The sequence below is a fragment of the Talaromyces stipitatus genome, genomic scaffold (genome assembly GCF_000003125.1).
Source record: "Talaromyces stipitatus ATCC 10500 scf_1105507295511 genomic scaffold, whole genome shotgun sequence".
In the NCBI taxonomy this organism is placed as follows: domain Eukaryota; kingdom Fungi; phylum Ascomycota; class Eurotiomycetes; order Eurotiales; family Trichocomaceae; genus Talaromyces; species Talaromyces stipitatus.
In genome coordinates this window covers 2129458-2152295 of record NW_002990119.1, presented here as the reverse complement: position 1 = coordinate 2152295, position 22838 = coordinate 2129458, and the positions used below count along the sequence as shown (strand labels likewise).

Sequence of the window (22838 nt, the reverse complement as noted above, 5' to 3'; positions counted from 1 at the left end):
TTTATTCTGATTAATTGTTGGTTGTAATCGAGTAATCTGAAGATTCACGTGAACTCAGCATGATGACGTCAACCATCAACACCCCTTTAATCCTTCTGTTATTTTCTATTGGCAGGCTAAATGTCTACCCACGCCACATAGTATGGAATTCTTTCCCGGCCTCTCATCCACGAAAGCGTTACACGCTCTCCTACAGCCAAGATCAGTTGTGATTCGATCAAGCTTGCAGTCATAATGACAGAATATGGAGGAAGAATATATATGACCTGTCTGGATTCTTCTTTGCAGCCAGGACATACTGATAAGTGCATACAAGCTTGCTACGATAAACTATCATCTCACAATTTCTCTAGACTTTGTGGCGATCAAACTTGACATTACAACAACAAAATGCCTAGCTCAGAACAAGCCTCTACATCCACCAAACGAAACCTCATCGTAATCTCCAACCGACTCCCTCTCTCCGTCAAACGCAGTGAAGATGGTTCCTATATCTCCAGCATGTCAAGCGGTGGACTGGTCACCTCGCTTTCCGGGTTGACCAAGACAGCTGAATTTCGCTGGTATGGATGGCCGGGGATGAGTCCGAAGGAGTCCGTGGAGCAGGACGAGATTCGACGCAGTTTGGCGCCGCATAATGCGATTCCAGTGTTTTTGGATGAGGAGTTGGCTCAGAAGCATTACAATGGTTTCTCCAGTATGTATCCCTAAGTCTCTATATGTAGGGATATGACTGATTAGGTAGATCAAATTCTGTGGCCGATTCTACACTACCAACCCGGCGTGACGTACGACGAAGGGAAATGGGAAGCCTACAAAAAGGTTAATGAAATCTTTGCCGATACCATAGCAGAGGCTGCTCAGGAAGAGGACTTAATCTGGGTACATGACTATCATTTGATGCTACTGCCGGAATTGTTGAGAGAGCGAATGGCCAAGAAGAAACGACAAGCCTGTATTGGGTTCTCGTTGCATACGCCTTTCCCGCCGTCAGAGTCGTTGAAGGTGTTGCCCGTGGCAAAGGATATTCTGAAGGGGATGTTGTCGAGTACATTGGTCGGGTTTCACACAGAGGATTATAGGAAGAATTTCAGCGAGAGCTGTGAATATTTATTGTACGTTTTCTCCGGTCGATGAAATGTTATATACTAACGAGAATAGGAACGCACGAGTACAAGATAGTTCAATCTTATACAAAGACCGACTCGTCAAAACAGGCCATTTCACCGTCGGCATTGATCCGGACAAATTCAACGAAACGCTCAAGAAAGATGACGTCCAGGCACGCATCCACGATCTGAATGAGCGATACAAAGATATCAAAGTAATTGTTGGCGTGGATAGGCTGGATTACATCAAAGGCCTGACGCAGAAATTACACGGATTCGAGCAATTCTTGACCGATTACCCGAAATGGCAAGGGAAAGTCGTCTTGATCCAAGTTGCGGTACCAAGTCGAGAAGATGTCAAGGAGTATCAGGAACTAGAGACGGAGCTTAGTTGCCTGGTTGGGAAGATTAACGGGAAATTTAGTATATCCCCCAAACCGGACAGTAGAAGTGGTGATGAGCTAACTTCTACAGGCAAACCCGAATACTCTCCAATCATATATCTCCACCGTTCCATCCCCTTCACCGAACTCACAGCTCTATACTCAATTGCAGACATGTGTCTTCTAACATCTAGCCGTGACGGCATGAACCTCGTCGCTTTCGAATATATTGCATGTCAAGAACAACGAAACGGCGTATTGGCGCTTTCCGAGTTTGCGGGTGCATCTGTATTCATGGCTGACGGCACAATACAGTTCCATCCGGCGAATATCAAGGAGATGTCGCAGTGTATTCATCAGGGGTTGACGATGTCAAAGGAGGAGAGGAAGGAGAGATACGACAAACTTGCCAAGTTTGTGCATACGAATACTAGGTATGCCCCTTTTCTCTGCTTTTGGAGAATGAAGCTGACAATGATAAAGTGCGAGATGGGGTCAGTCTTTTGTGGCGGAGTTGTCGAAGCGGCATGCCTAGATGACAGAATTTCGAGGATATACGTCAAGAGTATTTTAGCAGCAATGGTGTCATGAGTAAACGCATACTAGATTTGGTGACAAGAATGTTCATTATCTGATTCTGTTATCTACTTTTAATCTGATACTAGTATCGTTCTGTCAGGACTATATCACCCTCACTCTGAGAGATCACATTTCCTCCGTATATACTACCGCTAGCTATTTTCTTTGTACTGTAGTTTTATATCCAACATGCTTTCTTGTTCTCAGCCCGTCAACTGGTTGTCAACCAGTGTCAAGTCACGGGACCACCACAACCCTATCCAACCTACCCCCTACAAATCATCCAAGCCAGCCAAAACTCCCAAATCATTCAAATCATACAGACCAAACGAACCCAACAGCTACACCCTACAAACGCTCGAGATCATGTGCCTGGAAAAGTCTTCGCGCTCAAAATGACGAGATATCGAGATAAGGGGAAGTGATTGGTCTGCACACCTCGTCGAGACCGTTTGTGTATCCCGACCCTTGTCGTGGAAGATGGAAGAATCGCATGTGAATCGCTCTCTCCTCCATCCTATTGCTCTTTCCTCCACGAGAGAAACGACTCACCTGGCACAATCCCAAGGTCGGACTCTCGAAAGACACCGATCTGTCCTTCCTCGAGAGCCTGAGGCTCCCATCCCCTCGTCTATAAATATTCCCCCCTTCTCTTCCTCCTCATCTTCTTCCTTCTTTTCTCTTTTCTTTCTCTAGATAGATGCTGAGGCCTTGCATTGACGCGAGCAGAGCTCGAACAGGTCAACATTTTCTCCTTGTTCTCTTTTCATTGCTTTTCATCTTGTTCAGCTTGACACTTAGTAGTGGAACACTCCCTCGCCCTTCAACAGTCACTGGCTTCTCTGTCTCTCACCCTCAAAGTCCACCATTATCCTCATCATCACGATACCTAGTATCCTTTTTTCTTTTTACTGTCGCAAGATGATGTGGCCTATCGGAGCTTATATGGATCGAACCTCCTCTCTTGTTTTTTTCATGAGATGGTTGGTTTCTTCGCACGTTTACTTTTTTTCTTTTCTTTTTCTCGTCGTGATTAAGATCCAGGGGCCAATGATGTAGACGCCCCGCTGAGCAGCAGATTTGCGGGTACCATAGCTTCGACGATAAGCTCCGACTGTCTTTGTACTCCGGGGGTGATAACCTGTGTGGACAGAAGTATACTGAGGCTGAAAAAAATACCCTGGGTCTTGTCATATTCTTCCCCTTTCTCACACTTTGTTCTGTCCTCATGGTTTGACTTTCTGAGTCTGGTGTTGTGTTGTGTTGATATGTCTTCGTTCTTCTTTTGATGCTTTGACCTGGTCTGCTCGAATGCCTTTATCTGCCGTTCTCTCTATGCTGCTTTCTCGATGTTGATGCCTCTGTTTTAACTTGAATGGACTTGTACCTAACCAATACACATAATGTCTGCTGTACTTCCTGAATCTGAATGTACCTTTAAAACCACTTCCTCGTAAACCACCCAATACAGTCGTAGACGAATAAGATAAAGGGTCATAACACATCAGAACTCTAATGAAATCATCCTCAAGTAACATGCATGTACTGCATAATGAAAAAGAGAACCCAACATCCAGATGAATTCCCATTGCTCCAATAATCCCAAAGCTCTTCGTAGACTCAGGTCCGGTATACATCCGCTCTGCCACAATTTTTTCTATCCTTCTCTTCTTTGACGCCTCAGCTTTGCTGATATCATTGTATTCGGTAGCTGTCAGCTTCAAGATTAAAGTGCTCTTGGGTCTGTTGACCTTCATTTTCCGCATGATCAGTCTCTTCGCCTCAAAATCTCCAAGTTGTCTTGGTGTGTTTCCTATAAGTCATCAAAAGGATGGTAAGGTTCCACACTTATAGTACACTGCATTCTGATGCTGTCGTTGTGGTGGTCGTTGTATTGGAACGCATTTTATATTATTCAGCGGTACTTTACACCTCCCCGCCCGTGGACTTCAACGTCTTTCGGCATCTCTTGAGTGAGAGATGGGATTGCAAGTCCTTCGATGCGCATAGTAGACTGCATTCTGGCTGTCGTTGTAGTGGTTGTTGTAGCTGTGTTTCAGGAAAGGTAATTGCCCGTCTAGAGCACCCGGGATCCAGATTCGAATATGCATTTTTGTATTTGTAGGTAGGTTCTGCAGGGTTTGATGATGTTCAACTGGGGAATGAGTGATGATTCTTGCTTTGTGATACTCGGGCTGAGTCTGAGATGAAAGTCGATCGCTTTTTTGATGTGGCTGATGAAGAGAATATTGGAACGATTTTTATACCGTTCCACCAAAAAGGAGATCCCCTTAATGTGCCTTACTGGCAAGTGATTTGTGAGTGTTCCAAGGCTCATTATTTCCGGCAGGGAAGACATGAGTGTATGAGGAGAAGACGAAGGGAAGAAGAGAAGAGAGAAGAAAAGGGGGGAGAGCAGAAGTCGAGGGTTAGGCTACCAGGGAGGTTTTGCCTGTAGTGAGGTAGAAGCACTTCTGGAGGATTTATTCTCTGAATTTGAGCAAATTTAGATATTAATCTTTTTCAAAAATTTTTCGTATAACTTAAAAAAATAGAAATTTTTGTTGGATTCAACAATGTTGAAATCGGTCTTAGAAAGGAACGACTCCTTCACCTACCTACCTGGACAACCTTGATCAGGTGATACACTTATGCAGGACGGTGATTTCATACTATTCTAAATAGAGGTATCATTTCATTTCCAACTCTCGAAAAGATATACTACACAGACAAACCAAACGCCCGAACCGAGACCCCTATCTTCATAACGAACATCAAACATAACAATCATATCGCAAATAACATGTCAAGATATCCCTGATATAAACACCATACCACCATGAATGCATCATAACCGTGTCGTTCATATGCGTCGAGAGAAACTTCTAATATAAGATGGAGGGAAGGATCAACAGCACGGTCGTCTATGTCTCCCGATCTCAGAAGGCAATGCCATTTCCTCCGAAACAACCATTCCAGGAGGAAATCCCAGCCAACTCCTCCGTTTATCACCGAGACCAATTCGAAAACTCCCCCGTCCGGTCATCCCATTCATCCCATAGCCACCGCCGCCGCCGCCGTCCGTATCAGAAGTATTCAGGTCTGCTAACCCGCCGTTCAGGCCGCCGTTGGCATTCATCTCATTGATTTGTTTATTTCTTTGCTCGACGAGTTTCCGCGCAATCACCCGAAACACTTCTTCCACACCTTCCCCGTCCTTGGCGCTGATCTCATGGCAACAATCCCATCCGATATCCTGCCCCCAGAATCCACTGCTTCGTTTACTATCCGGACTTTGTAGGCTACCACTCATCGGCGTCGTGACAACCATATTGCCAAATCCGGCCGTGGGCGGTGGTGTGGATGCTTGAGATGGATATAGTTGCTCCGCAACGTATGCAATCGTTCGCTCAAAGGGGACTTTTCGTCGTGAGGGCTCGAGGGCGACAATATCCGATTTTGTGCCCACGACATGAATGACGAGTGGACTGTCTCCAGGAGTATCGTTGCTATGGCCGAGGTTCTCCTTGAGTTCTTGCAACCAACCGGTCATTTCTCTAAAACTGTTCTCATCTGTAATGTCGTAGCACAGGAGACAGGCGTTTGCGCCGCGGTAGTACAATCGCGATATGCTACGGAACCGTTCCTGACCCGCTGTATCCCATATTTGGAGTCGTACGATTGTGTCCGAGGTTGTATCGAGGACGCGTTTGGTGACGAAGGATGCGCCGACGGTGGATGTTATTTTGGCCGGCTCAAACGCGTTTTTGACGTAGCGGTTGACGAGGGATGTTTTGCCGACGCCTGTGTCTGGTTAGTAAATGAAAGTATAGTCAGGGGTAAAAGACAAACCCTGTGACCCCAACACGACGATTTTGGCTTCTAGTGAGGAGCTCATTGTGAGCGATGAGGGGTTTACCGAGTCGCGACAGGAGACGCGACCGAGTGGATGAAAGTCGCCGGTTGGATTTGCATATCCAGGTGGATAGCCTGTAGGGGGGAAAAATACAATAAGCGTGAAGAAGAACAATAGAGAAGAACAGATAAAGGATAATAAACAGTGGTCTGGTGTTGATAGACTCCGCGGTGACATTTATGGAGGCTGACTGGTTGCTGCGGGGCTAATTTAGGAGCAACCAGCCTTATGACGGTGCCTACGCTCGCTACATACAATGTCCACTAGGTACCTCTACTTAGTATGTACCTTTGACGGGTGGGGGTTTTCCCTATCTTGGCTGGCGCTGCTTTTGTGAGGGCGGTCACACGCTGATTCACTGAGTAAATTTCAGTCTGGAGCTTACGCTCCCAGAGCCGCTCATGTCCTATAGACCTTCTATTTATTCTCTTGTCTGTTTTATACTTAGGTATTTGATAACAGCAGCTAAACTTCGGAGTAATCGCGCACTGAGACTCGTTTATCGGCGACTGCCTGTCATTCTGCAATCAAATTGTGCTTAAACCGCACTAATCTATAGCTATTGACACATACTTGGAGATTTCCATGACAACGTTGGCCACAAAGCGGCTCGAAAGCGGCTCGAAAGCGGCTCAAAAAGGCCGCTCGGATCATCCTCATCGGAGCTCTAGGCGTTGGGGGGAGGAGTCGCACGCAAACAGAGATTACTTGCACGAATCCCACAGTTAGCGGCGATAAACTCGGGGGATGTATTACGAGAGAATGTTTGCGAGAAGACTGCTCTAGGTGAGTGCAATGTCATAACAATTTAAACCAGTTACAATGCTGATGGAACTGGTACATGGTAGGCCTCGGAACTAGCATTATATGCTAAGAACTACGTACCTCCATATACTGGATATATTGTTAATCCCGTGGGTGGCGGGCTAATTGTTATGGTTAAACTGAACATCCCAGGTGTCGACTGCAAACTTTTCGAGTTCATCCTGGCTAAACTCGATATCGGTCTCGCAAGCGGTTTGTGGATGGCGGAGGAAAATAGCTTCGAAGCTGAGTACCAGAGGACATTTACCGGAGATCTTGATATGCTGTAGATCTGCATCTTGCTGCACCTGAATGCTTTGTAGCACCACCGGTTGTTCCGGCGCTTCAGTGTTCGGCCCCCATTTCTCAAAGGTAATCTCTCGGTATTTCTGATTAATTGAGATTGTGACAACAGTTTTGACATCTCCATTGGATGCTGTAAGCCACCATCGAGTGTCGTTCGCCAGCTTTCGCCTTACTTCCGTATACCCGACTTCAACCACAAGGGTAGGCCATCGTTGGTCTCGATATTTTGGAAGACGCCGTGGTTTGTAAGCTCTGTCCGCCCTCTTGCTACGCTCGTCTGTCTCGATACTAGCCGTCGATATTTTTATGAGCTGCCTCCGATCGATCTTCATTAGACATGGCTTTTCCATAAACATAATCCCGAAGTCGTCAGCGGCATTAGCGTGAGTAACCGTTTCAATTTTCGCCATGAGGATTTGCAGCCGAGGGAAATATGATTCGATAGCGAGAGCATCCGTATGATCTTGGAAATCGCGAGAGAATCGTTCTTGATCGAGGTCGGTGAAAATAACGTACTGACTGCTGTCCTGGCGAGATTGGAGAAGTTTGAACTCACGAAAGACCATTTCAGAGAAATGATGCACATCTTGGTATTTATGGACAGGAGTATTGGGAGTTAAGCCAAAGTCTTCTGGGGAAGGTGTGCTGGACATTTTGAGTGTTCACTAAGCAGTCGTGACAGCCGTGAGTTATCCTGCTTTCGGCTCCGATTTTTGGTCTATAGTCAATCATCTGGGGATATTTCACAGGTAATTCGATTCTTTAATACCTCGATGCGCGTGACGGCCTCACGATGACGTTACCTGAGAACTATTTACCCAGCATAAGGTAAGTTTGTAGAAACCTCGACTCCTAAATCGTTTCCAGATAATGAGATTCTCGGACATTCGGAACGGCGAGCATAATATTCAGGAATTGTCAAGCCATTCGAAAGGTGATCCTTGAATGCTAAATACATTGTTAAACTGATCCATGGGATTATCAGTGAAGGACCCAGGCAAGAGCTGTCAGCTTTCACTGAAATTTCCTATTCGGGTCGACGTACAGTAAGTACACCGCACAAAGTCTTGGCCGAATCGACCCAGCACACCTAAAATTCTTATACGTAGCTTGTTTTTCTATTTTCTCGCCCAACTCAACACCATATCTAATAATGTTCATACTAAAAAGTATTGATAACTATGTAAAATCCATGCCGAAGAGGCTAGGGGCGGTGAGGAAGGCTAAGAGGTGATATATAGCTTATAGCTTATTAGAATTTCGAACACTAATTTTTTCCTATGTACGGAGTAAAGTTATAGCTACGGTTCACAATCAGTTGTAAAATGCCCTGGTCTACTAGATCATACTCTGCTAGACTTGAAGGATCCAGTGTATTTTTTTTTTTTGGAATACTAAAAATATAAAATTAGGACGAGGAAAGTTGTAATTGGGAGGGCTCAATTCAGACTTCATTCTGGTAGCTAAGCAAAATAACTAGACATGAGAAGGGGGAAAGGAGAAGGGGCGTCTTGAAGCTATCCACCAGATATCGCTCAGCTCCGTGGCGTTACCCTAACCCTAGGTCAGTTCTGCGCCGTCTTGCAGACTATCTGTACTTCCATACTCTCTGCCTCGGGCTCTGGTTCCGTGCTGTAGATCTACACATCCGTCACAGGAATAGGAGGTTGATCCGATGGTTAGACAGGAGTAATTCTCAATATGGCAGAAGTGTTCGGTGTCTTCAAGTCTTTATTAACTATGAAAGGTCAGATAGAGTCGGCATGAGATAGATCAAATCGGTGGACTGCTGACAGGAAATCTGACCTCTCTACTTAGTCGGTTTGACTTGTCACAACGACCCTATTGTGTGCTGTTACAAAAGCTCGCTGTAACCATGCGGTTCCTGATACTCTCATACCGTGAGCTCCAATTTACTGTCCTCCCCTTCTCTCTCTATGGTGGAATTCCTTCGGAGTTGTGCTTTGCTAGTGCCCCCCGTGGTGCGGAATGCTGTCACCACAGGACTAGATGGAATCATGATTTTATCGTCTCTCCTTGATAAGGATGGTAAATATGTATAAGATAGCTTGACAGTACCGTTATTCTGGTTTACATGCGGACCATGAAATGCTTACTACCGCCATCACCACCACCACAAGTTAAGCTAGGATGGTAGAGAAACATTAACGACTGTGATCGGACATCATCGAGGTCAAGGTGACACGACGTCACGAGATAAAGCGTGCTCCAGAGTTTGGTATTGAGGTGAATACGTTTCCGAGGAGGGAAATCATTGTGTTGATCCAGTTGCAAGATCTCGACTTTTTAGAAAGCGAGGTCGCCATGGGGTTATCCAGTGAGCGGATCAGACTGCTCTCTGCCTTGGCTCACTGATCCGGTCAGCGGCCCTCAGGGCGTGCTCAGTTCTACTCAGTGAGTAAAAGCGGCGAGGGGATGAGCATTAAAATGGAAAGGGAAAGCCACCGGGTGTCAAAAGGAAATCTGGTACAGAGTACTCTGTACTTAGGCATATAAATAAACTACAACACCGCCACTATGACTGATCAGATCACCGGATCTCTCTGACGCTTACAGTTTCCTTCTTCAGGTATATGCGAATATTATTAACTTATCTTGCCCGGTATGAGTGACTTATATTTCCCTGTTTTTGACATGACTTGGTTTCAGGTCATTTGCCAATCGATCTTGCATTGCATCACGTTGCAGCTGAAGATCGCGTTCGTTGAGTTTATTCTACTCGCCAATGAAGAGACGAGGACGTAGGTCGGGTCGTTTATTCGTGCGTGACACAGCGTACGGGATGCGAATGTCTGGGTAAATACTAAATGCATGGGGGAAGGGGTGGTATGTAAGCTGCACATGCCGAATCGACAGTGGTGATCGCAAGGAATGATTGTCTCCTGGATTGAAGTTTACACGAGAAGTGGAAATACAGCTGTCTTAAGGTCTCAATGATATGCTGCTGATAACGATGGAGATAAGATAAGAGATAATAGATAAGATAAGCACGGTATCTGATTAAACCTGAGGCAGCAACAATCGGCCGAGAAGACTCCTTCCCCCGAAGCTCCCCGCAAAACCAACTTGAATCGGCTGCCGTGTGATTGGCTGCCTGAATCCCCATATAACACAAGCGACCTCTGATTGGTGCGTCAACACCTACCCCGAGGTCCCGAATCCATCTTTCCTTCTTGGGCCGGTTTATATAACGGCTTTTTTTCTCCCTCGATTTCTTCTCTAATTGTATACTATCTTCATATCTTTGTACTCATAGAACTACGCAATGGGTAAACTCACAGGTCAAGATGTTGCTCAACACAACAACAAAAACTCGTGCTGGGTTATTGTGCATGGAAAAGCATATGATGTCACCGAATTCTTGCCGGGTATGTCGCACTGCTTCACTGCACCGAAAAAATCAATTGATCACTAACAGAAACCAGAACACCCCGGCGGTCAAAAAATAATCCTCAAATATGCCGGCAAAGACGCAACCGAAGAATTCGAGCCTATTCACCCGCCAGACACTCTTGACAAGTACCTCGATGCATCCAAGCATTTGGGCGAGGTCGACATGTCCACAGTGGAACATGATGAGAAAGTGAAGGATCCGTTGGAGATTGAGCGGGAAGAGCGTATCAAGCGCATGCCGGCACTTGCTCAATGCTATAACCTGTTGGATTTTGAATCTGTTGCGAGAGAGGTTATGAAGAATACTGCTTGGGCTTATTATTCGAGTGGTGCTGATGATGAGATTGTATGTCTATCCTTCTATTCTAAGCTCTGCACAAACTGACTTTATAGACAATGCGAGAAAACCATACCGCATTCCACAAAGTCTGGTTCCGGCCACGCATCCTCGTCGACGTCGAGAAAGTCGATTTCTCAACCACAATGCTCGGATCAAAGACCTCCGTCCCCTTTTACATCACCGCCACCGCTCTCGGCAAACTCGGTCATCCAGAAGGCGAGGTTGTCCTTACCAAAGCCGCGCACAACCACGAAGTCATCCAGATGATCCCGACTTTGGCATCATGCTCCTTTGACGAAATAGTCGATGCACGCAAAGGCGAACAAGTACAATGGTTACAGTTGTATGTCAATAAGGATAGAGCAATCACAAAGAGGATTGTCCAACATGCCGAGAAACGGGGCTGCAAAGCTCTCTTCATTACAGTTGACGCACCGCAATTGGGCCGAAGAGAGAAAGATATGCGTGTGAAATTTTCCGATACCGGGTCGAATGTACAAGCTTCCGGTGGTGATAGCATCGACCGATCACAGGGTGCGGCACGTGCAATTTCCTCCTTCATTGACCCCAGTCTGTCGTGGAAGGATATCCCCTGGTTCTTATCTATCACCAAGATGCCTATTATCCTCAAAGGTGTTCAGTGCGTGGAAGACGTTCTGCGTGCCGTCGAGGCCGGTGTTCAGGGTGTCGTCCTCTCGAACCACGGCGGTCGACAACTCGACTTCGCTCGCTCCGGAATCGAGATCCTCGCCGAAGTCATGCCCGTCCTACGCGAACGCGGATGGGAAAACAAAATCGAAATCTTTATTGACGGCGGCATCCGTCGCGGAACAGATATCATCAAAGCTCTCTGCTTGGGAGCAAAAGGCGTTGGTATCGGTCGTCCATTTTTGTATGCTATGTCCGCTTATGGACAAGAAGGTGTTGAACGAGCATTCCAACTACTCAAGGATGAATTGGAGATGAATATGAGATTAATTGGAGCGGCCACAATTGACGATTTGAAACCCAGTATGGTGGATACGCGCGGGTTGGTGGGTGGTCATTATTCTGCGCCGTCGGATACGTTGGGATTGAATGTTTATGATCCATTGGTGTCGCCGAGGTTTGCTGAAAAGTCGAAGCTATAGTTTCAGTCTTATACCCGGTTCCAGGATATGTTCATATATTAGATATATTACACTATATACGCTAGACGGGCAATCTACATAGTTACAGCTCCTCAACACACTTTTGAGTAGATCATAAGACAAAAACCTGCGGCTTATTCCTCAAAATCCCTGTATCCTTATACATCATAGCCGCATTCACCATCCACCCGGCCCCACGATTAACCTGTCCACCCCAAACCCTCGACCAAATAATCCCTGTAACCCCATAAAACAAAACTTTGAATGCATCAATCCAATTCCGCGGCGTAACCAAATCATACAATCCACCCAATCTCCCAGCCCATAGACTACCCGCTGATTGTTGCTGTAAACGGCGCTGTCTGGCAGAACATCGCCCCGAAATCCGTTCCCAGGCGCGCTGGGCCTCATCCCAAAACACAGGCTCAGAACCATGGGCAAAATGTACATGGCCAAAGACATGTAATATAGGCCTTACGCGCCATACTTCGCTTAATAAGAACGGACAACCGATGCTGAAATTCGGGCCCAGGTCGCGATGCGTATAGGGTGGGGTGTGGGTAACTAATATATCGGTTTCGATGGGTATTGTGTTTGTCCATGCATCTTGGGCCGGGGGGTAGGTAAATGCGTGTTCGGGGCCCATGGGCATGGGTGTGGGGATTTGAGGGGCGCCGTAGATGGTGAGGGTACGGGAGCGTTGGGTCGGTGTCTGTGCTGGGAAGGTTAGGGTTATGGATGTGTGTTGGAGGTAGTGGATGTCTTCTTTTTCGTCTGCTTCTTCGTGGGTGGTGTTTTGAGGTTTCGAGTCAAAGGAGGAGGGGTAGTCATATTCGGAGGTTTGCGAGTGATAACTCCAATCGATTCTGCCGCCGTCGAAATCGTCAATGTCAATGTCGACGGAGCGTATGGATGCAGTGGAGGCGGATATATTCGCCAGTGAGGAAGATACAGTATCCCGGTCTTCGTCTAATCGTGACCTTGGGTCGAAGTAACTATCATGATTCCCCGCAATTACGATCTTGTGTCGATGCGGCAATGTCTTGAGCCAGTTTACTGTAGCCTGGATTTCGCGTACGCTGCCGTCATTGCTGAGATCGCCCGCATGAATGAGTAAGTCGCCATCGGGGATGTCGTGCCATTCGAGGGTGTGCGTGTCGGAGATACAAACGACTCGGATTGGACGTGTTGTTGAGGAAGGGCTGTGAGGAGCGCCGCGAAGTCGTAGCAGGAGGATGTGCATTGGGTGAAGGAAGAAGGCGAGCGGGGAGGCGAGGAGGCGGTCAACGAGAGGTCTTTCGATAAAGGGATTTGCCATCTTTCTTTTGTGCTTGTTTGGGTTGAGCGTTAAGAGAGGTGTTGGATGGGATGCGGCTAGGCCTTGGCCATGGGCCGCGGACTCGCTGGGAGGAGCTTCTGAGAGCTGGTAAGACCAAAACGATAGCAATAAGAATGGGTGGATATGAATGCAATGAGAGTAGAGTGACTAAATAAAAGAGTGCAAGTGTGATATGTATGTTGTCGAGTCTGAGGGGTAGAGCGGTCTAATCAAGTCAACATAAAGATGCCAGCTACGTAGATACACCATGCCAATTTGGGAGATATAGTCCGAACCGAGGCAACAACACCGATGCACAACTGCTTGCTGTATTCATGAATAATCATTTAGGTCATGAACTGTTGAGGGACTAGAAAAGTAATAATTATTATATCTAGATTCCTTACTACTCATTTCTATTCATGTATGAGGGCGAATTTACAGCTTGTCGTTGGATTGGGCTCGAGGTAAGTCGGAGTGAGGGTACGTTGAAGAGCCCTAAGTCCAAATAGCAGAGTTCTAGTATATGGCCTATGTTAGGCTGGAAGGCTCTCCAGCAGGTCTTAACAGATAAAGAACTTTATTATGGTTGACTAAACATGTGTGTCATTTAATTATCCAGCGCAACCAGTACATTGCACGACCACTGGTTTGAGGCCTGTTGTCCCGATGGAGTAGTAAAGGGTCCTATGGAAGCTGTTTGATCCCAGATAGGCGCAATTAATACTCCGTACACACTTCGGGCAAATAAATACTTTTATTAGTATAATTTATACTCTAGCATCGTGAGTACCCATGGTATGGAATGCTATCCCGGCATAGCTACGGGAGTAGATGACATTGTAGCTTTACTTGCTCTCTCAAGCTCAACAAGGATGGTATACATGTTTAGATCGTTGGACAGCACCTCGGACTTTAGGCGTTACATGCGGGATGTGAAGTAACAGCAACAAATTAGACTAAACACTGTATGGTACAGGTTGTATATAGTTATAAGTTATAACTGCGATTGAATGTCATCAAGAACCCGACGGGTACATCATCGTAAGGTAAAATACGTCTCTGAAGGGAAAATTCATTGGCGTTGGTTGATCCAGTTGAAAGTATAGAAGCGAGGTCGCCATGGGGGTGAATTAGCTCATTAACCCAGTGAGTGGACCAGACTGCTCAGCTTCAGCTCACTGAGCATGTTTCTCAACATATGTGAAGCTCGCTGATTTGATCAGTGCGTATGCTCTCAGTAAGTAAAAGCGGCGAGGGCGTGAGCACTAAAACGGAAAGGGAAAGCCATGGGATGGATGTCAAAGGAAATCGGGTACGTAGGTAGATATCGGCATAGGTATCGTATCCGACGCCCTGAAGGTCAACAACTCGCTAGGTAGTTTAGGAACCACAAATCCCATTTGGAGCTACAACTTCTCAACTTAGCATCGCAAATCCAATAACGAACCCATACAATTATATCAAAAAGCAAACAAGACGGCTATGATCCGCAACGCAACTCCAGCAGACCTTCCCCAGATCCGCGCCATCAACACTCACTACATCCTCAACACAGTGCTCACCTTCATGCAAACCCCACCACCACCGGGTGCCATCCTCACAAAATACAACGAGATCAAAACACACGGTTTGCCTTACTTTGTTGCTGTTGACGACGAACTCAAATATGAGGACAGCTCCGGTCTCATCCTCGGATATGCCTATCTCTCGCCTTACCGGGGCCACATGCTCTCCTACGCTTCGACCGTAGAGCTCACGCTCTTTGTTCATCCGGAGCACCAGTCGAAAGCGGTGGGTTCGAAGCTTCTTGCTGCAATTCTAAAGGCAGCAGAATCTGGGTTTCTGTATCACTGTCACGTCTATGAGTCTACGGGATCTGATGAAGATCAAAGAACAGTCTTTGCCGGGGACAATGAAATGGGTGTCCCAGTAAGGAATATATTGGCTGTTATGGCAGTTGATCCTAACGGTCCGGATGGCGGTGATGCTTTACGGAGATGGTATATAACCCGGGGATTTGTGGAAAGGGGGAGGTTGGAGAAGATCGGGTTTAAGAATGGGCTATGGTGAGTCGATTTCTCTCAATCTTGGAGGACTTTTTCTTTTCAACATTGAACTTACTTTTGTTGAGGATTGATACAATTTTTTTGCAGTATGAGGTTGAACCAAAGGATCAATAATCGTAACCCCAACCCCAACCCCAACCCTATGAACTGGCATCACGAGGATTGGGCATCGATGCGGTTTTTAGTTGGCGCGCACAACGCAAGTGGCTGGCTCAGATCGAATGTCCTGCTTACTCTATTCCTGAGTAAAGATTGACTAAGTTGCTCGCCCAGTCTTGCGATCCCGACTCCAGATCTGACGGCCGGCATGGTCAGGAGATAGCACACACAACGGTATACCGAGCCCATGTCTGTAGATATCATAGATCTTAATTGTGTCTAGAATAAATATGAAAAGAGACGAAGAAATCGCCAAAAGGACGGGTCCAGCCCATCCATAGACCCTCGCCCAATCAGCGTCGGCGGCGCCCACTCATGTTCTCGTCACGATTTGGAGATTGCCAACTTCTCTCCCCTTGCTCACTCTCTATCTCAAGAGACTTGGTGGATGGTAGATGTACTGCGCTTCATCTACTATCATTGCTCTCACTATCCTTCTCCTCTACTCTCGCTACCGAGTGCAGAACACATCCCGTGTATACTCTGGGACCCGTCACGTACTTTTCCCACCGATCGGCCCCTCCTCTTTCTTCTAGCAAACATCGTCATAACATCGCGACCGAACCCGAACAACAAACACCCCGGCTCTTTTTGGTTCTTGTCTCGTCTTGACTTGTCTTCTTTGTCTATTGGAAAATCGTCGTATGATCTTTTTTGTTGTCTGTTTTGTTTCTTTTTTTTTAATAGACTCAGCCCGGCTAAATCTGTGGTGACGGAAGATCAGCTCCAACCCCTCCAAAGTCCAAAAGCTTGCTTCTGCCCGCACATCCACCATCGCTTCAACAACCATCACATTCACCGACAGACATCGGCACTACAAGAAATACAATTATTACGACACGTATTCCGTCGCGCGTCGCTTAACTCGACCATCGAGATAGGATCGCAAACAGGTCTAGGGTGGACAGGTTGGAACCAGGTTTTCCACCATCCCACGCTCACCCACGCGACGTCCGAGGAATGATGAATGGGGGTGATATCAAGAAGGCTGTGATCAATAAAGGAAAGCAAATGGCAAGCGTTGCCTCGGCAGCCGCCAATGGCAATGGCAGCAAGAAGAGAAGAAAGGGCACTGATTTAAAACCGATAGTCACAAACGAGAACAACATGGCGGTGGACTCGAATTCGGGGAGTACTTCTAGCCAAGGGTATTTCCTTTTTCCCCGTTTTCTAACAATTGCACGTTGATATCTAACATTTTTAGTGTGCCGGCCGCATCCTCTCTCCCCCATCAGAAAGCTGCATACGGTATTCCGCTGTCGCGCTCCGATTCGTCATCATCCGGAGAAGAGCAGGAAACCACGGCGGATGAAGAGGATTCCGAGGATTACTGCAAAGGCGGTTACCACCCGGTACATGTGGGCGAGACATACAACAACGGCCGGTACGTTGTCGTTCGCAAGCTGGGATGGGGTCACTTTTCTACGGTGTGGTTATCGCGCGATACGACTAGCGGCAAACACGTCGCATTAAAAGTGGTGCGATCGGCCGCACACTACACCGAAACCGCGATCGATGAAATCAAATTGCTCAACAAGATTGTCCAGGCGAACCCGAGTCACCCGGGTCGGAAACACGTTGTGAGTCTGCTAGACTCGTTCGAACACAAAGGTCCCAACGGTGTGCATGTGTGTATGGTGTTTGAGGTACTCGGCGAGAATTTGCTCGGATTGATCAAACGGTGGAATCACCGTGGCATCCCAATGCCCCTGGTTAAACAGATTACGAAACAGGTGTTGATGGGGTTGGATTATCTGCATCGGGAATGCGGTATAATTCATACCGATTTGAAGCCGGAGAACGTCTTGATTGAGATTGGCGATGTGGAACAGATTGTCAAGACGTATGTGAAGGAGGAACAAAAGATGGAAAAGGAAGATAATCGCAGTGGTCGCCGACGGAGACGGACACTCATTACGGGGAGTCAACCACTCCCGAGTCCTTTGCATACTAGTTTCAGCCAGATGGATCCATTTAAAATGCTCGGTTCCCATAGTAGCCTGAACCAGGTGATGAGTGAGTCTGGTAAGTTTCCTTTTCAGGGGTGTACGATGCAAGCTGACAGGTTAGATACGTCGAAAGCCGGATTGTCAATGAAGGATTCATTGGGTATTAAGGAAAACATTCCCACGATTCCGGAAGATGAGAAGCAAAAGCAGCGCGAAAAGACAGCGTGAGTCCAAGCCTATTCTTTTCCTAGGATTCAGCTAAGTTTTATAGTGATCTACTGGAACGAGAGGTGTCCGGTATTTCTCTGAATACAAACACATCCGAGTCGTCTAGCCCAGAAAAAGAGGGTGAAAACGACATTATTTCCGTCAAAATTGCAGATCTTGGTAACGCTTGCTGGGTTGGTCATCATTTCACAAACGACATTCAGACACGTCAATACCGGTCACCAGAGGTTATTCTAGGCGCAAAATGGGGTGCCAGTACAGATGTATGGAGTATGGCATGCATGGTATGTTCGCCCCCTTACAATGGAGGTCAGTATCTAACGTGACCAGGTCTTCGAACTAATAACAGGAGACTACCTCTTCGATCCCCAGTCCGGCACCAAATACGGCAAAGACGACGACCATATTGCGCAAATAATCGAATTACTAGGCAGCTTCCCCCGATCCCTCTGCATGTCCGGCCGCTGGTCTCAAGAAATCTTCAACCGCCGCGGCGAACTCCGGAATATCCATCGCCTCCGTCACTGGGCACTACCAGACGTCCTCCGCGAAAAATACCATTTCTCAGCCGAAGAAGCCAAACAAATAAGCGACTTCTTATTACCGATGCTCGAACTGATGCCAGAGGATAGAGCAAATGCAGGTGGAATGGCGAGTCATGGGTTTTTGAAATCGACCTTGGGCATGGATGATGTTCCGGATTTGGGGATTGAGCCGGGGACGAAAGGGGAAGGGATTGAGGGTTGGGCTTCGGAGGTTAAGAGGCGGTAGTCTTTTTGCTTCTGCCACTGGTCAGCTGCAATTTGTGTGTTCGTGGAGCTGTGGTTGTGGTTGTAGATGCATACCCTGCCCAATCCTTTCGTCATGACTGTTTTAATGTTCATTCGATTGCATGTTGTGTTTTCTTTCACCTACTATATGACATTCATTTGAAAAGAACTTCTTTCCCCTCTCATTCCCTAACGTTTTGGTATTGTTTGATACGATCATGAATATTACTGGATGTTTTTTGAGGATGGTCTGATCTTATCAGATTCGATAATCTGAAGATCGATTGGTTCCGGAATCTGGATGGGATGAGCGCCATCCAATTCCAGATGCTATTGTTTGATTCTAAGAAGAAAAGAACGTCATTATACTAATCTTGTCTGATCTATTCAACGCATAACTTTAGAAAGGAAGGAAATCAATTCGTTATGGGTATATATACAGTACGAAAAGATGATATACAAGAAGCTCGCCCAGTTGACAAGAGAAAAAAAGACTATTCATCCATCTGCCACTCATACTCCAAATCCCTAATCCTCTCCTTCCTAGCCCTAGCCTGAAACCACTCCTTCTCAAACCCATTACTCCTATCAACACCATCCCACCTATGTCCCGGTCTAATGCCGTATCTATTCGGCGTAAACCCCCCTTTATATAGCGGTCTACCCGTTTTACTCACCCCAGCTTTTTTAGATGTTAAAAACTGAGCGGCGGGATCATTCCATCTTTCTTTTGCACGTAATTCCTCGTTTAGGTCTTCATCTTCAATGGTCCGTGCTAACGGCATTGCCCGCGCAGAACGGAGTTGTTCAATTCGTTCCTGTTTTTGTTGGCGTTGTACGTCGCCCATGAGTGATTCTTTGGCTGCTTGTTCGGCTTTTGCGGCTTCTTCGGCTGCCTTGCGGGCTTCGGCGCGTTTCATGGCGACGTTTATTATGCGTCCTGATGCGTCTCGATAGATTGTTTCTCCTCCTCCTCCTCCTTCTTGGCCCTGTTGCTTTACCGAGGTTTGGAAGGCGGCGAGTTCGGCCTTTTTGCGACGTTCTTGGGCTGCGACCATCGCCGCGGTTTGCGCGGCTGTTTGGAGGCCGGCGCGGGCTCCGGATTCCATGCGAGGTCCATCATCTTCTGCTTCATGGATGCCACCTTCAATAGTAGGCGCGTCATCGGCTTCAATTTCTTCTAGCCTTGCTGCACTCTCCGCTACAGCAGAGGCAAGTATTGCATCAGCTTCATCTTGTCCTTGTCCTTGTCCTTTCGCTTCACTTTTTGATCCGGTACTCTCTCCTCCAATAACCTTCCAATTCGATTTCTTCTTCTTTTTAAACTCTGCACTTATCGATCTAGACGTTGTAGAGTCTAGAATATACGGCGAATTCTCATCATATTCATTATCATTCATCAAATCGCCTGCCGATGCGCGTAAAGATGGAGGATCATCGTCTGCGATTATTAGGCCTGTATCGCCGCTGTTGTCGGTGGGTTTGTTTTTCTTGCGTTTCTTCTTAGGGCGTTCGGGTTGGGAATCGGCTGTTAAGTAGTTTTTAGCGAGGTAGTCTGCTAATGAGGACATTTTATATTGTGATTGTTTGGATCGGAGGTTGGGAGTAGAGCCTGGAACTATGATATGTGGTGGAGGCGGAGAAAAGTTTTTGCGGAGTTTCTATTGACTGGATGTCTGGAGGATGAGATTATTCAGCTTTTTGATAGATACGATGTATTTTTGTTCAATATTATTATTTGCCTTTCGAGAATCCGACTTGCAATTTACAGACAAGATCTTTGAGTTAGAGCCAACTGGGAAACGCTCGTTTTCTACAGTACCGGTGCATATCTAGGCAATACAGCTGTCAGGAGGAATACATACAGATTCATCCAACAACAACTTGTTCGATTTCAAATATTGATCTAGCGCGACAAAATAGCACATATCAGGAAAATGCCCCGTACAGACGAAGCAGAACACTGGTTCAACGCCGTCTACGAAGCCGTTCAAGAAATCCCTCTGGGTTGCGTAACAACATACGGACACATAGCGCGCTTATTAGGATATCGTACGTAGCTTTCCCCCCCTGATCTCCCACCAATCACGAAACTCAAATTCAGTAAATTTGTGTACAGCCCGAAGAGCCCGTCAAGTAGGCATATGCCTCAAGCATCTGCCCTCAAATAGAACCAATCGTACATCCTCAGCAAAGGGTGGTGGCGATGAATCAGCAGAAGAGGACGAAAACGACGAGCAAGGAGAGATATACCATCATTTCCACGATGATAATGTTCCGTGGCAGCGGGTTGTGAATTCAAAGGGGACGATATCACATCGGTTCGTTTCCCCTCTCCCCCCAATCTTTCTATGTGTGAAATGAGGTTTGTTTGTGTTGCTAATTAGCAGGTAGAGGCCCCGGAAGCGCATCTAGACAGGCTGTTGCGTTGAGACATGAAGGTGTCACGGTTGAGCAGGATGCGATGGGGGATTTCTATATTGACATGGCGCGGTATGGGTGGTTTCCGGCTAGGTTGCCGAGTGAGGAAGGGGAGAGTGAGGATTCTGATAGTCTGGAGGAAGAGGAGACTTAACTATTGGTAGGAGTAAAAAATTGTGTATATTGATGTGATTTGTATATCGTTATTGACCTGAAATAAACCAATAAACATAAAACGAAGGACAAGAGTCGAACAAGGGTGAAGATGCTTTGTACCGAAAACGCAGTATTGACATTTCTAAACTCAAATGAGACAAGAGAAAACAGGAAGTCGGGAATCATGGGTGGGTTGAAATCAAACCGAGACAACGGTGCTAATATGGACGAAGCTTCTTTCAATGACTTCAAATAGTCAAGTAACCAAACGATGGCAATTACATAACAATACAACCTAGATTTGTCAGTTAGACAAGCCTTGAGAGTTGAAGAAGTTGGGATTAGGTACGAACAGGAGTTTTGCTTCTTGGCTAGCAGACGTTAGCATAAATTCTCCGAATAAGCATGAAGACAAACCTTGAGTGTAAAACATCTTGCTCTGAGCAGAAAGACCGTCAGATTTGGCAACTAAGCTGTCAATTTTTTCGCCTGAAAAAGATCAGATTCGCATCTCTCATAACTAGATGAGAATCATACCTCGCTCTAGAACGGACTCAATCGTTTTGTGTCTGTATTCATAATATCAGCCAACATCCACCACTTCGTGTCCTGTAGTACATACAGGACAATCTTGGTCTGGTCTAGTTCCTGTTGAATCTTCATAATCGAGTCTGCCTGCGACGGGTCTTGGTACTTCTTGATATATTCAGCGAGTTGGGGGAACGACAAGCTTCTCTCTGGGAGGGTTGGATTGGCGTATTCGCAGTGTGGGTGTTTGGAGATGAATTCATCGGTGCTATAACCCGTGTTAGCAAGTATAGCAACGGGCAAGAAAGAAATAGCCGTACATCTTAGAAAGTAGTTGTTGTGCAACGAGTGGGGGCTGCAGCTGTTAGTCGAGTACTGAGAGAGGTTCGTGCTGGTGCATACGTATTCGCTGTCGCTGACAATGACACCTGCAATGCCATCTCGGCTCATGGAATGGAAGGCTGTTGATATAAAAATTAATCTCCAGCCCGCCATCATATTGTCGAATAATCCTCCATCTCCAACTACCAGGATCTCACTCACTATAGCTCTTCTCTTCAATTGTTTGCCTCTGGCCAGGTTTTGTTCGTTCTGCGACTAATGAGTTGGGTTCGTACTGCGGCCATGATGTGTATCTCACCGGCCACTGTCTTTGTGAATAGCCTGAGTTTTGTTAGAAAATATTAGTATCTCCATGAAAGAAGACAGTCTAGGGTTCAGGACTTACATCATAAACTCATTGTAGTTCTCGCGGGTAAATCTCGAGAAACTGCAATGACCGTCAGCTCGAATGTCAAAACAAAGTTGTCAAAAGTAATACCTGCTGAGATCCTTCTCTCCAGAGAGCTCCAAGGCAGGCTTGGTCTCGTTGCGGAGAATCTATATCCACGTAAGCATATGGCAAGGCAATGGACAACCAGAACGTACTCCCATGTAATAGATCTTCATGATGGCGGTTGCAGTATAGAGCTGATAATCAAAGGTATGAATTTATTCTGTCGATTTGCGAGAAAATGTCCGGTATCTCGCTGCCTGTTGGGTGTGGTCCTTTTTCTTGGTGTATCTACTCCGACTCCTGGCTGACGTCTGTATCAATCCCCGCTAGATAGCTTACCACGCTAGTCTGAGTAAAGGTTAGCGCCACTTGCTGACATATGCCCTAAGCACCTTTCCGCTTTGGGTTGCCGACTACTTTTCTTATTTGCCTGTCAACATCAGGATTTTCTTTTTCTTTTCTCTTTACTTAGTACAACAGTTGA

General features: G+C 46.5%; 10 protein-coding genes across 12 annotated transcripts, besides 3 other annotated features; 5 read left to right on the top strand and 5 right to left on the bottom strand.

The window, feature by feature from the left end:
* Window positions 1-237: 237 nt before the first annotated feature.
* TSTA_105070 (alpha,alpha-trehalose-phosphate synthase subunit, putative) lies at window positions 238-2197 on the top strand. The gene is made up of 5 exons (XM_002486488.1): window positions 238-697; window positions 746-1115; window positions 1162-1532; window positions 1584-1926; window positions 1976-2197. Exons 1-5 carry the CDS (start codon window positions 391-393, stop codon window positions 2025-2027), a joined length of 1443 nt encoding a protein of 480 aa, XP_002486533.1. The 5' UTR covers window positions 238-390; the 3' UTR covers window positions 2028-2197.
* A 515-nt stretch (window positions 2198-2712) lies between these two features.
* Window positions 2713-2765: a sequence feature (GA-rich).
* Window positions 2766-4438: 1673 nt separating this feature from the next.
* Window positions 4439-4493: a sequence feature (CT-rich).
* Window positions 4494-4748: 255 nt separating this feature from the next.
* TSTA_105060 (ras-like GTP-binding protein, putative) lies at window positions 4749-6215 on the bottom strand. The gene is made up of 2 exons (XM_002486487.1): window positions 5924-6215; window positions 4749-5875 (listed from the first exon to the last, which is right to left on the bottom strand). The coding sequence occupies exons 1-2, from the start codon at window positions 6162-6164 to the stop codon at window positions 4980-4982; spliced, it is 1137 nt and encodes a 378-aa protein (XP_002486532.1). The 5' UTR covers window positions 6165-6215; the 3' UTR covers window positions 4749-4979.
* Window positions 6216-6654: 439 nt separating this feature from the next.
* Window positions 6655-7750, bottom strand: TSTA_105050 (uncharacterized protein; the record flags this gene model as incomplete). The annotated part of the gene is made up of 2 exons (XM_002486486.1): window positions 6655-6769; window positions 6933-7750. 2 exons carry the CDS (start codon window positions 7748-7750, stop codon window positions 6655-6657), a joined length of 933 nt encoding a protein of 310 aa, XP_002486531.1.
* A 2633-nt stretch (window positions 7751-10383) lies between these two features.
* TSTA_105040 (mitochondrial cytochrome b2, putative) lies at window positions 10384-12265 on the top strand (the record flags this gene model as incomplete). Its single annotated transcript, XM_002486485.1, has 3 exons — window positions 10384-10486; window positions 10544-10857; window positions 10905-12265. 3 exons carry the CDS (start codon window positions 10384-10386, stop codon window positions 11979-11981), a joined length of 1494 nt encoding a protein of 497 aa, XP_002486530.1. The 3' UTR covers window positions 11982-12265.
* TSTA_105030 (phosphoric ester hydrolase, putative) lies at window positions 12064-13505 on the bottom strand (the record flags this gene model as incomplete). Its single annotated transcript, XM_002486484.1, has 2 exons — window positions 12109-13505; window positions 12064-12081 (listed from the first exon to the last, which is right to left on the bottom strand). The coding sequence occupies exons 1-2, from the start codon at window positions 13297-13299 to the stop codon at window positions 12064-12066; spliced, it is 1209 nt and encodes a 402-aa protein (XP_002486529.1). The 5' UTR covers window positions 13300-13505.
* Window positions 13506-14784: 1279 nt separating this feature from the next.
* Window positions 14785-15733, top strand: TSTA_105020 (GNAT family N-acetyltransferase, putative; the record flags this gene model as incomplete). Its single annotated transcript, XM_002486483.1, has 2 exons — window positions 14785-15368; window positions 15456-15733. 2 exons carry the CDS (start codon window positions 14785-14787, stop codon window positions 15622-15624), a joined length of 753 nt encoding a protein of 250 aa, XP_002486528.1. The 3' UTR covers window positions 15625-15733.
* Window positions 15487-15509: a microsatellite.
* Window positions 15734-16490: 757 nt separating the features above from the next.
* Window positions 16491-18770, top strand: TSTA_105010 (serine protein kinase Sky1, putative; the record flags this gene model as incomplete). 2 transcript variants are annotated; one of them, XM_002486482.1, is made up of 5 exons in its annotated part: window positions 16491-16675; window positions 16732-17543; window positions 17598-17700; window positions 17748-17988; window positions 18035-18770. In XM_002486482.1, the coding sequence occupies 5 exons, from the start codon at window positions 16491-16493 to the stop codon at window positions 18473-18475; spliced, it is 1782 nt and encodes a 593-aa protein (XP_002486527.1). In that variant the 3' UTR covers window positions 18476-18770. The 2 variants fall into 2 exon arrangements, with proteins under 2 accessions (XP_002486527.1, XP_002486526.1); XM_002486481.1 differs by having other exon boundaries at window positions 16732-17552.
* A 198-nt stretch (window positions 18771-18968) lies between these two features.
* TSTA_105000 (cell cycle control protein (Cwf26), putative) lies at window positions 18969-20402 on the bottom strand (the record flags this gene model as incomplete). Its single annotated transcript, XM_002486480.1, has 2 exons — window positions 18969-20135; window positions 20340-20402. 2 exons carry the CDS (start codon window positions 20400-20402, stop codon window positions 18969-18971), a joined length of 1230 nt encoding a protein of 409 aa, XP_002486525.1.
* Window positions 20403-20411: 9 nt separating this feature from the next.
* Window positions 20412-21049, top strand: TSTA_104990 (MGMT family protein; the record flags this gene model as incomplete). Its single annotated transcript, XM_002486479.1, has 3 exons — window positions 20412-20526; window positions 20594-20795; window positions 20869-21049. 3 exons carry the CDS (start codon window positions 20412-20414, stop codon window positions 21047-21049), a joined length of 498 nt encoding a protein of 165 aa, XP_002486524.1.
* A 9-nt stretch (window positions 21050-21058) lies between these two features.
* Window positions 21059-22649, bottom strand: TSTA_104980 (SNARE protein Ykt6, putative). Of its 2 annotated transcripts, XM_002486477.1 has the most exons (12): window positions 22507-22649; window positions 22400-22458; window positions 22307-22348; window positions 22220-22242; window positions 22123-22170; window positions 21982-22040; window positions 21900-21934; window positions 21674-21847; window positions 21589-21620; window positions 21469-21540; window positions 21405-21422; window positions 21059-21346 (listed from the first exon to the last, which is right to left on the bottom strand). In XM_002486477.1, the coding sequence occupies exons 1-12, from the start codon at window positions 22525-22527 to the stop codon at window positions 21330-21332; spliced, it is 600 nt and encodes a 199-aa protein (XP_002486522.1). In that variant the 5' UTR covers window positions 22528-22649; the 3' UTR covers window positions 21059-21329. The 2 variants fall into 2 exon arrangements, with proteins under 2 accessions (XP_002486522.1, XP_002486523.1); XM_002486478.1 differs by having other exon boundaries at window positions 21059-21620.
* Between the last annotated feature and the right edge of the window lie 189 nt (window positions 22650-22838).